The following is a 12,595-nucleotide window of genomic DNA, read 5'->3' on the forward strand; positions in this document are numbered from 1 at the left end:
TTTCTTTCTTTCTTTCTTTCTTTCTTTCTTTCTTTCTATTTTGAAGAATGCATTTAACCAAACAGTTGACGGTAGCCACTGACTTCCATAGTATTTTTTTTTTCTATACTAGAAAATCGATGGCTACCATCAACTCTTTGGTTACTAACATTCTTCAAAATATCTTCTTTTGTGCTCAACAGAAGAAAGAAACTCATACAGGCTTGGAATGACATGAGGGAGAGTAAATGATGACAGAATTTTAATTTTTGGGTGAACTGTCCCTTCAAGGACTGTAACTTAAAGCATGCATCTGTGATATGTGTGGAGCGTGTGTATTCCGTGTCTTCTTCAGTTGAAGTCCAGGTACGGCTGCCTACACAGATGTCACGACACAATCTGACTGCAATTAATGGAGCGACTACAAAACATAAATGTGAGGGATCCTGGCCAAGACATCTGGGAACGCTCCAACCTCAAAGCCCTTGGATAAGATGTTAAGTGTGGGAGTATAAACTAACCAGATTGCAACAAGTGTTCATAAGAACTTTGAGAACATCATCCAAAAAAAAAAAAGGGGGGAAAATAATTTCACTATAAACAATCTTAGAATTTCTTTTTCTCCCTCTCTCACTGCCTGAAGTTTTTTCAGCTCCATAAGTATCCATATGCGCTTTGGCTGCTTGCATAATGTTATTTACATTGCTTAGCTGTATAATTAGGTGGATAAGAGCTGTACTGTGATCCTGAGGCTGATTGCTGTCTGAAAAATCATGATAAAACTCTCGTTCATTAGCAGTGCACATTTTAGGAACAACGTTTCTGCTCATGTCATGCCTTCACTTTATAAATAAGGCACCTCCTCTGAAACATCAACATTAATGCATTAAAATTTGGCTGCCAATTTTATCCAAAAAGGTAGCTTGCATTCATCGTATGCATTTATTAATGAGTGTGTTCCCAATTTTCGGAAATTTTTTTGGAGAGCTTTCAATGCATCCTAATCATTCATACATAATGTGGGAAAAAGGGAAAAGCCACATACTTCTACAAATCTAAAAAAACATAAATATTATAACTATATAACTATAAGAAGGCCTATAGACTAACTTGTTTTGAGCAGTATTGTTGGTAGTTTTCATATCTCTGGAACACTTACTGTAAAATGAGCTTTGATAGTTATTCAGAACTTTCTTAATAACTTTAATTTAGTTATTTTAATTGATATAGTTACACTTTGCGACTTTTTATTAGTGAAAGTAAAAAGATGATTAATTTGGTGAAAAACACTTTAATTTATACATAATTTTAATCTAAAATCTTGATTTATGGACACATTATATATCAACTAAATTTACACTACCGTTCAAAAAATTTGAAGTCAATAAGATTTTTTTTTTAATTAATAGTTTTATTCATCAAGGATGCAATAAATTGATCAAACATTTATAATGTTACAAAATAATTATATTTCAAACAAATGCTGTTATTTTGAACTTTCTATCATCAAAGAATCTTAAAATATTTTTTTTAAGATATAAGAACAACACAACAGTTTTCAACATTGACAATAATAAGAAATGTTTCTCATCATATTAGAATGATTTCTGAAGAATCATGTGCCACTGAAGTCCAGAGTAATGATGCTGAAATTTCAGCTTTGTGTCACAGGAATAAAATACATTTTAAAATATATTCAAATAGAAAATAGTTATTTTAAATTGTAGCAATATTTCACAATATAAGTGTTTTTGGTCAAATAAATGCAGCCTTTACGAGACTTTGTTCAAAAACATTTTAAAAAAGCTTACCGACCCCAAACTTTTAAACAGTAGTGTATAAATCTTATGTAAAGCACTGTGAATTAAATATGCTATAGAATTAAACTTACTTTACATTACTAGTTATAGTTAATTTTTTTGCACCCTTTTACTTTGTTCGATATACACATCAAATAATTTCATTGAGCACTGGAAACGATGGGTTAAAGAGTATCTATGGGGAAAGTCTATCAGAGGGTTACATAAGCGGGGATCGTTGCAAGACCTCGGCTCTGCTGATGCTGAGGCTGTTTCTGGGGGTGAGGTGCAGAGCAAGTCAAAGGCGTCCTCAGCAGTGCCTGATGGCAAATTAGGCATTGAGGGAACACGAAATGGAGCGAGAAACGGAGCATGTCAACAAGAGGTCAGCCTGCCATGCTACGTGTGAGGCAACAAAGAACTGATGAGAGAAAACAAGAAAAAAAAATGAAAGAAAAATGAAGGGAACACACACCTGCATTCACTCAGTTCAAGATCTGATTAAACACAAAACGCTGCAGACCTCAAGTGTGTAATCTGTGTCCAAAATGTAATCTGCGGATAAATCAAATCCTTACTTAATCTGCGATCATTAGGCCTATAAATGTACACTTCTGACCAAAACACTCTCAGCTTTCTCAGTTAGATTTTGTTTCTTTGTTGAATTTTCCTCATATTTAACAGAGAATTTCCTCATATTTAACATAATGCAGCATCAGATGTTGCTGTATTAGTCAGAATATTTGGTCCAAGTGAGAACCAAGAACTTTGTGTGTGTGTGTGTGTGTGTGTGTGTGTGTGTGTGAGTGTGAGGGAGAGTTGAAAAGAAAACAAACAGCATATGGAATATACATCAGGCCTGATAAGCATCACAGCCACATTATGTAAGGCTAATGGCAATCACCTTCTTGTACAAAATAAACACAAGAACAAATCCCTCCATAAACAAACTTTGGTTCAAAATATTACAGATATAAATGTCAATAATTATATTTTCTAAGCATGGTTAAAAGACTACATTTCTTGTTTGATTCGCACCAAAAACACAATTTAAGTCTTCAGTGTCATATGATCCTTCAGAAATCATTCTAATACGCTGATTTGCTGCTCAATAAACATTTCATATTATTAGGAATGTTGAAACAGTTGTGCTGCTTCATATTTTGTGGAAACTGATACATTTTTTTCCCCCTCAGGATTCATTAATGAGCATTCATTAGAAATATAATTATTTTGTAACATCATAAACATTTTACTGACACTTCTGATCATAAAAATCATGTAGTGGAAAATACAAAGGATACATATTACTGTTTGACGATTTTCAGTCATGCATGAGTCTGATCATATATTGTTTTTCTGCTATATGTCAGGACATTAAAAGCATATCCTCATATAGGTAAATGACTAGACGAACAACAAAATGCAGTAAACAGTAAAACTATTTACTCTACACAACAGTGTGCTTATGATTATGTTAATAAATGATGATAACGTAATAACAAATACCAGTGGTCGCACCAGCTCTTACGTTAGAGATAAGGTGGATAGGAGTTAGTTGGTTTTGAGTCAAAAAGTTCATTTACACAAATGTTACACAAATTATCTATAAATTATTATTATATAAACTGATCTGATCATTTTGTGTATTACCTTTGGTTACATTATTGCTGTTTCATTAATTGTCTCGTGTTATAATTGTTTCAACATTAAATATTCATTGAAAAGCCTAAAGTTGGCACAGATTTCATTCTGACAATTCAGTATACATTATAAGAGCTGTTTTTTTTTTCTTGAGAAATAAAGGTGGAAAAGTGTTTTTTTTTTTTAAGTATGTGTTTTTGCCTTTTTGAAATAAACCACCCTGAGAAAAATTTACTGGCGTAAGAAGTGTCACATTTAGCCCCAGTTTCTATTAATTGCCATTGGTCTGTCCAATGATATTTGTGACCCTGGCCTGGAGCACAAAACCAGTTATAAGTAGCACATGTATATTTGTAGCAATAGCCAAAAATACATTGTATGGGTCAAAATGATCGATTTTTCTTTTATGCCAAAAATCATTAGGATATTAAGTAAAGGTCCTGTTCAATGAAGATATTTTGTGCATTTCCTACTGTAAATATATCAAAAACGTATTATTATTAGTAATATGCATTGCTAAGGACTTCATTTGGACAACTTTAAAGGTGATTTTCTGAATATTTTGATTTTTTTTGCACTCTCAGTTTCCAGATTTTCAAATAGTTGTATCTCGGCCAAATATTGTCCTATTCTAACAAACCATACATCAATGGAAACGGATGTCAAACGGATTTTTTTACATTTTGAGTCAGTTTTTATTTTTATATTTTTGTTTTTCATTTTAAATTAGTTAAAAAGTTTTAGTGATTTTGTTGGGTGTTTTTGTCATTTTTTTAAATCTTTTTTTTTATATATGTCTATTTATATTTTTTTATTATTATTTTTTATTTCAGTTTTAGTTTTAGTTCTTTTAGTACATCAAAGTTAAACTAAATTAAAATAAGAAATTTTGCCTTGGCAAGTAGCTGAGATAAAAAAAGTTTTTCATATTTTATTTCAGTTAATGTTTATTTTATTTCAAGTAATGAAAATGTATTTAAATAGTTTTAAAGGGCACCTATTATGCCCCTTTTCACAAGATGTAATATAAGTCTCAATTGTCCCTAGAATGTGTCTGTGAAGTTTCAGCTCAAAATACCCCACAGATCATTTATTATACCATGCTAAAAATGACAATTTTTTTTTAACAGAAGCAAAAATGTGCTGTTTTCGTGCGTGTATCTTTAAATGCAAATACAAAGCATGCACACAGAGATCTGGTTGTCAGACAGTGCATCACGTGAGTACTAAATTAAGTTCTCTTTCGCATCTCATTGCGCTTAAACTGTCAAATACACACAAGGTTATGTCAAAAGCACACAAAATTCACATAAACACAGTGGGTTATGTCTGTGAATGTAAACAGCTCGGAAAGAAATCGCATGTGTATATTAGATCTGTGTGACAGCAGCGTAATGTTCAGTACCTACTGCTGTCTATGCTGTTAATATGAATCAATTCATATTATATGAATTAGTAGCTTTATAAGAATACATTTCTTACTTAAATGCTGATTTTAAAGGGTCTAGTGAGGAGGTAAACATGGCGGACTGTGTAGAGCTCACTCAGGGGAGGAGCTAAGCTAATAAGGCTGTCGTTACCAGTCGTGGGCGGGGCCTGTTCCAATGTGACATCACACTGAAGTACATTCCTGAACGGCTCATTTTGAGACACCGTTTCTGATTCATGGGGAAAATAACAAACTGAGTGGATGGGTTTTTACCACAATAGGGTGGTTGTGTACACACTGCGGACACAGAATTATGTTCAAAAACAATATAAAAGTGATTTTGGCATAATAGGTCCCCTTTTAATTTTAGTTTCAGTTTTAGTTAACTATAATAAACCTATCCAGCACATGCATTTCCCGATCTCATTCCCCCATCTGTCATCACTCTACTCGCCCTATAAATGCAGCAGAAGTGATTAAATAACGGTGACTTTGAGTTAAAGCTCATCAATACTATCGCCTCTAAGGGCTTTCAGAGGTCATCTTCTACCTTCTTTCATCCTACACTCGGCCTTTTCCTCCTCCCCGCGCTCATTCCTCTCCTCTTCCCCACCTCCTCCCACTCATGTTCGCAGTAAAGGACACAATGTTCTTTTTGCTTGTTTGGGGAAACTGCAGAAGTAAATAAATTAGAGGATGCCGTCATGATGGCTGACTTCAGGTTTTAGTGGAGGAAAATAAACATGATGTTCATGTGAGGTTAGGCCTGGCTGCAAGTGCTATTCTCAAACAGATGGCTCTACCTAAAACAATTATCACACCAGCAGACCGAGAGAGACTGAACAAGAATTAGAACGGTGACCTAATGTGGAGTGTTTATCTGATGGGCTTATTATAGACCATAAAAGAAATGTTCCCTTCAAACAGGTGCTTGCCCTTCTGTGTCAGGGAACACTACACACAGAAGTACAGACAATGTGTGTGTGTGTGTGTGTGTGATCAGCTGCAGGGTTCGCCTGATCCAGTAGCAGTTTGCGGAATGAATAAGAACATTCAGAATTATGACAAGTCAGTGCAATAAATAATCCATTTACCACCTATAGTAATCTGACTGAGACTGATATTGGATAAATATTTGTAAAAATCATCATTGTATACAGAACACATTCACAAAGAACAATTTTCAGAGCTGATCATAATTGTATAAATGTATCTGTCAGTATAGAAATTTTCATGACTTTTCCAGACCTGAAAATAATTTTAAAATAAGGAAAATAGAGCTCAGCTCTTAATAAGACCAACATGTTTCTATTATATTCATTAAAATTACATAACTTAATTTTTAAAAAGGGTTACACAATAATAATTATAATAATAATAAATAATAATAATAAAATTAAATATTCTTATTATTACAGATTTTTAGTTTTGGGATGTATTACTTTTATCTGTATGCTTTTATTTAATTAGTCTGGCTTTATTTGGTAAATTAATTATTTTATATTTATATTTATTTAGTTTTTATTTATTAAAGTTTTTATTTTGTATTTGACCTTTTTTATTTGAGGTAATTTAAGAAAAACAAAGTACATGTAGGTTAAAGTGCTTTTTATAGATCTTCTGTTAACAATAAATGGAAGTGCATCAATAATTATGAATTAATTTTATTCATACTTTATTTAAATTTCAAGGAAAAAATTTAGCAGTTTATTTTAGGTTTACTGTATTATTCTCATTTCAATATAGGAACCTATTTCTGTTTTTATGGCTGGGTTTTATTTTTATTAAAAATCCACTGCTCTGTTGTCTCCTCTGATGCTGGGACTCATGTTTTGCGTGAACTTTCGCCATGGCATTAGAGTTGGTACACCGTTGTCGCTTGCAAAAACACAATAACAGCGCTGTGGGTGGAAACTTACAGATTAAGGGGCGGTAATATTATAATGAGATCCCTTTGCCACGTCACCAAGGGAGCGAAATCAGACGCGCTCGTTTTCTCAGACGCTTGCAGAAAAAAGCTTACCAAAACAAAGTTACTGGGTTAATCTTTTTCACGTTTCCTTGGTTGGTAGATGCACCGGGGACCGATTATAGCACTTAAAACCTGGAAACGTCAGATTTTCATGATATGTCACCTTTAAAAGCCTTGATAGCTGGAAACCTGTCTATCCAAAATATTTATATTTATTGAATTACTGTTTGACATTTTAATGATTATATTAAAGTTTTTTAGTGTATTTGATCTTGTTTTTTTTTCTTTTCTTTTTTTTTTCTTGGTTAATGTCAGTTATTTTAGGGAATTAAAAAAAACATGTAGGTTAAAGTGCTTTTTAAAATATCTTATAATAACAAGAAGAAATGGAAGTGCATCAATACATGGGTCAAAGACTAAAAAGGGTTTAAAGGGATAGTTCACCCAAAAATGAAAATTCTGTCATTAATTACTCACCCTCATGTCGTTTCAAACCCGTGAGACCTTCGTTCATCTTCGGAACACAAATTAAGATATTTTTGATGGAATCTGAGAGCTGTCTGACCCTGCATAGACAGCAACAGGGGTAATACGAGAGGGGTAATAATTTGGCAGGGGGTAGAAAATGGGCACAACACTGGATCTGTTTCCTACGTTGTTTGTGCTTTGATTTGAATGAAAACAACATATCCGCGTGACAAAAAGTATTCTCATAGCTTCGTATAATTGCGGATGAACCCCTGATGCCACATGGATTATTTTACAGATCTCCTTGCTACGTTTCTGGACTTAGGAACATTTCAGTTGGAATTTTCATTTTTGGGTGAACTAACCATTTAAGCATAAAACAATAAGTGTAATTGTTTTTATGCTTAAAGGGTTAAGCATAACCCCCCCAATATTGTCAGGCATATTTACAACAAAAATCAATTTATGACATATTAAAAGACTAATTACTTTCACCCCAAATACTAATTAGCTGTAATTTGACATTTTTAAAATTTGCCACTATCCTAGCTTTTGCCCATTTGTCAGTAAGAATTTTTTACTAATTTAAAACACAATAAAATTGTATATGCTCCCTTATTCTTTTATATATTTTAATATGTACACGTCAGAATAAGCATGTTGTTTGAATTTTTACATAAATATTGTGTTACACTGAATGACAATGTAACATTATTTCAACCAAATTTTGACATTTTATTCTCCCAAAGCTTATTTGAAACCTTAAAAGTAGACACTTTACTTACATTTAATGTGCTTTCTATGGACATAAAATCACTTTAGTAAATTTATTTTGATGCGGACATCTTAACGTCTTTGACCCACATACATATTTTTTTATTCATATTTTATTTACATTTCGAGGCACAAAACTATGGCAACTAATTTTAAAAGTTTACTTTTGGTTTATTGTATTAATTTCTTTTCAATATAAGAACCTATTTATGTTTTAATGGCTGGTTTTCATTTTAATTAAAAGCCTTGTTGACTGGAAACCTGACTATCGAAATTTAAACATTAAAGCCTAAATGACTAAAATATGTCCATATTCTTGATGAATGGACCTATTTTTGTGGCTATTCCCCCAGTCACAAACTTGCCCTCTTCAGATAAAGAGCTAAACTGCTGTCGGATCTCTAAAAGTGGAACAAATCAAGAGTTGCTTTCTGAATACCTGACAGCATGTAATATTACAGCTCCATCTAGTGGCAGTCTGCAAAACATCATTTCTAAAGAAACATAATATCTTGGTGACTGACTGGTTCATTGTCCATTTTGCTCGTTATTTTAGAGTTTGTAATGAGGATGAGCTGAAACGCTGTCTCTTACCTTGGTCTGAAAGCAGCAGTAGAGTTGGGTCAGGTAAGGGTGTTTTCTGGCCAGCGCTAGAATGCGTTTCTCAGTCATAGTGCAGTCCACGTCATCGTCCTGCAGGATCACGTCTTTCTTCAACACTTTCACCGCATAAACCTCATCAGTGCCTCTTAACTCTGCCAGCAACACCTGAACACAAAACAACTGAGCCTTTATTACAAACCAAACTACTATAGTATAGTTACACCGCTGACAGGAAACAAAGCTGACACTTAATCCTAAAAATAGAGGACAGAATATCACAAAGCTCCACCTTGCCGAAGCTGCCTTTCCCGAGCACTTTGATGAAGGAGAAGTCTTCCAGCATCATCCTTTTGGTCTGGAGCGTCTTCACCTCTCTGTTCTCTCTGGCCTCCCGCGTCTCCTCGGACAGAGAGGAGGACGAGGCTGGCTTCAGCTCCTCACCGCGATGGTCAAACGAAAGTGCCTTTCTGAAGTTCTCCAGGTCCTTTATATCTGCAGATCACGAAACAAAAAGCCAAATCGCATCACACACTTTCAGACCCCACATTGTCTCCTCCTTCAGTTCTAAAAACAAACAAACGTTTACTGTAATGCATGTACAATAAAAGTGTGTTTCCAGTTTTGAAAGTGTGATACTGTAGAATTTGTTTATGCTTTTATTCAGCAAGGATGCATTGCACTGATCAAAAGTGACAGAAAAGACATTGGTAATATTGCAAAAGATTTCTATTTCAAATAAATGCTGTTATTTTGAACTTTCTACTCATCAAAGAATATTTACACTAAATTATATTTACACAGCACAGCTGTTTTTAAATTTGATGACATTATGATACGTTTCTTGAGCAGCAAATAATCATATCAGAATGATTTCTGAAGGATCATGTGACACTGAAGACTGGAGTAATGATGCTGAAAATACAGCTTTACATCACAGGAAAAAATTATATTTTAAAATATATTCAAATAGACAACACTTACTTAAAACTGTAATAATAGTTCACAATATTGCTGTGTTTTTGATCACATTAATGCAGCATTGGTAAGCATAAGAGACTTAAAACCAAATAATCTTACTGATGAATTGTAGTGTATAGCCACTGACTAGTGTGATAAAACTACTTTCTAACCTTGCCTGTCTAAAGTTATATAGTCATGTGATGAATATCAGAAATCACATATTTGTAAAGCACTGGTTGTCAAACTCATGTGATGTTTTTTATGCATTGAACTAGTTGAATTTTTACCAAATATCCTAGCCGTTCATTTCCATATAATGAATAAAACTGACAATAAAATGATAATAAAGCACCATAAAAGAATAATAAAAGCAGTAGCTTTTAAACATATATGGCTGGTTTAGACCATTAGCTAGCTGATTTCATTGGCAACAATGAAAATTCAGTTTGTTTGTCACACAAAGCCTTTGCATGGCAAAATACAAGCTTCACATTTTGGTACAAAGTCCTCATAGACTTCCATTTTAAATGCATTATAAAATTAAAGGCATACCAAAATCAATAATGCTGTCATCATTTACTCACCCTCATGTTGTTCTAAACCTGTATGGGTTTATGAATAAAAATGATAATAAAGCACCATAAAAGAATAATAAAAGCAGTAGCTTTTAAACATATATGGCTGGTTTAGATCATTAGCTAGCTGATTTAATTGACAACAATGAAAATTCAGTTTGTTTGTCACACAAAGCCTTTGCATGGCAAAATACAAGCTTCACATTTTGGTACAAAGTCCTCATAGACTTCCATTTTAAATGCATTATAAAATTAAAGGCATACCAAAATCAATAATGCTGTCATCATTTACTCACCCTCATGTTGTTCTAAACCTGTATGGGTTTGTTTCTGCTGCTGAACACAAAAGCAGATATTTTGAAGTATTTTGGTAACCAGATAGTTAACCACTGGCTTCCATTGTATGGACAAAAAATTCAATGGAAGTCATTGGGAACCAAATCTGAGTTCTACCCAACATTATTCATCTTCTATTATATTTCGCAGAAGAAAGTCAGTCTTACAGCTTTAGAATGACATGAGGGTGAGTAAATGACAGAATTTTCCTTTTTGGTTTGACTATCCCTTTAAGGACAAGCCAAAATAATTTTATGTGGTAATCAAATGTCTGCCACATAAAGCTGTGTATAACACAAAATCTGCAGAGCTCCGAGTGTGTGTTTACCCTGGTCACATGGTGATGTGGGTGCAGATTTGGATCGATCCTCTTCTAACTGCGCTTCCATTGTATGGACAAAAAATTAAATGGAAGTCATTGGGACCCAAATCTGAGTTCTACCCAACATTATTCATCTTCTATTATATTTCGCAGAAGAAAGTCAGTCTTACAGGTTTAGAATGACATGAGTAAATGACAGAATTTTCATTTTTGGTTTGACTATCCCTTTAAGGACAAGCCAAAATAATTTTATGTGGTAATCAAATGTCTGCCACATAAAGCTGTGTATAACACAAAATCTGCAGAGCTCCGAGTGTGTGTTTACCCTGGTCACATGGTGATGTGGGTGCAGATTTGGATCGATCCTCTTCTAACTGCGGGTATATGGGTAAGGGCTGCGGATCTGGACCCTGAGAGATCTGCATTAAAAACAGGAACAAATCATCTTCATCATTCAATCATCATTATGTTTCAGGAGGCCTAATCTGGTACCTAAGTGCTGCTCGCTGTAAAGGCCATTATGTCATTAGTAATCATCAGAGTGTATTTCGATTTTTCTTCTTCTTTCTGTACATTAGAAAGTGTCCTGTTTCTGAGCAAAACTACTATCATACTCTTTTTTTACCATTATTTACCATGTCATTCGTTGTAACAGTTCATTTACAAAAAAATCTTGTCAGGCATGTTTAGAACAGGAATCATTAGATGACATTAAAAAACTAATGAAATCTTTACCAATCTTTGCAACTATCCTTAAACCCCATTTTTTTTACCCATTTGTCAGCAAAAACTTTTCAAATATTTAAATTATAATAAAATTTAGTACTCAACTTGTACTTGCCTGTCTAAAGTACACTTTATATATTTTGATAAGTACAGGTCATAATAAGTATTTTTTCATTTTTACATAAATATATCTGTTACACTGAATGACGATGGAACATTATTTGACCCATATTTTGACATTTTATTTTCACAAAAGTTATTTGAAAGATTAAAGCAGACACTTTCCTTGCATTTAAAATGCTTTCTATGTATATAAAATCACTTTTGTAAATTTAATTTGATGTGGACACCAAACTGAGACATCTCGTCTCTGACCCTCATATTGAAATCACTGACATTTTATTCCAATCATTTTTGTTCACAGTTCGAAACTATAGAGGAGATGTTTGAGATTTATGGGTTCTTTTTTTCTCAGGAGAAACACGCAGGAAACCTAAGCAAAACTTTATATTTTACTCTCATTAGTTATAACTGAGAAATTAAACGTGAGACATCATGTGTGATTTTCTGCAGGTTCCTCTCACCTCCTCTGTGGTGTCCTCCTGTTTTCCCGTTTGTTTCTCCCCGCGCCATGGAAATCCCAACTCGTTTTATTGCTCTAGCCCATAGAGATCTCCCCTTCTTCGAGTACGCCTGGGAATTCTGCGGGCTCGCTGCGGCGACGGCATTGGATGACGCCACCATCAATTCTCTGTTCTGGATCGGGGCCAACTACCATCGCCCCACGTTCCTCAGTCAAGCCCGCCGGCCGTGGCACTCTCCAGCCCGTCGGCCGTTCCGAAGCCAAGCCCGCCGGCCGCGGCACTCTCCAGCCCGCCGGCGGTTACTCACTCAAGCCCGCCGACCACGCCTTTCACCCCAAACCTAAAGAGGAATCTAAGGAGGAGAAGCCGGTCGGCTCCAGCCCCAGAGCTCGCTCCAGTGTCGGCTTCAGCCTTAGAGCTCGCT

At 34.5% G+C, this 12,595-nt stretch overlaps 1 protein-coding gene across 1 annotated transcript in view; it reads right to left on the reverse strand.

The window, feature by feature from the left end:
• LOC107678509 (protein kinase C epsilon type) overlaps positions 1-12,595 on the reverse strand; it is a 109,593-nt gene that overhangs the window by 32,124 nt on the left and 64,874 nt on the right. Inside the window, exons 5-8 of the mRNA XM_016473784.1 lie at positions 11,187-11,280; positions 10,868-10,921; positions 8,958-9,160; positions 8,660-8,833 (exon numbers count right to left, since the gene is read on the reverse strand). Coding sequence (XP_016329270.1) covers positions 8,660-8,833; positions 8,958-9,160; positions 10,868-10,921; positions 11,187-11,280 — 525 coding nt within the window. The remainder of the gene's footprint in view (positions 1-8,659; positions 8,834-8,957; positions 9,161-10,867; positions 10,922-11,186; positions 11,281-12,595) is intronic.

This window comes from Sinocyclocheilus anshuiensis, unplaced genomic scaffold, assembly GCF_001515605.1.
Source record: "Sinocyclocheilus anshuiensis isolate Anshui unplaced genomic scaffold, SAMN03320099.WGS_v1.1 scaffold536, whole genome shotgun sequence".
Classification (NCBI taxonomy): Eukaryota; Metazoa; Chordata; class Actinopteri; order Cypriniformes; family Cyprinidae; genus Sinocyclocheilus; species Sinocyclocheilus anshuiensis.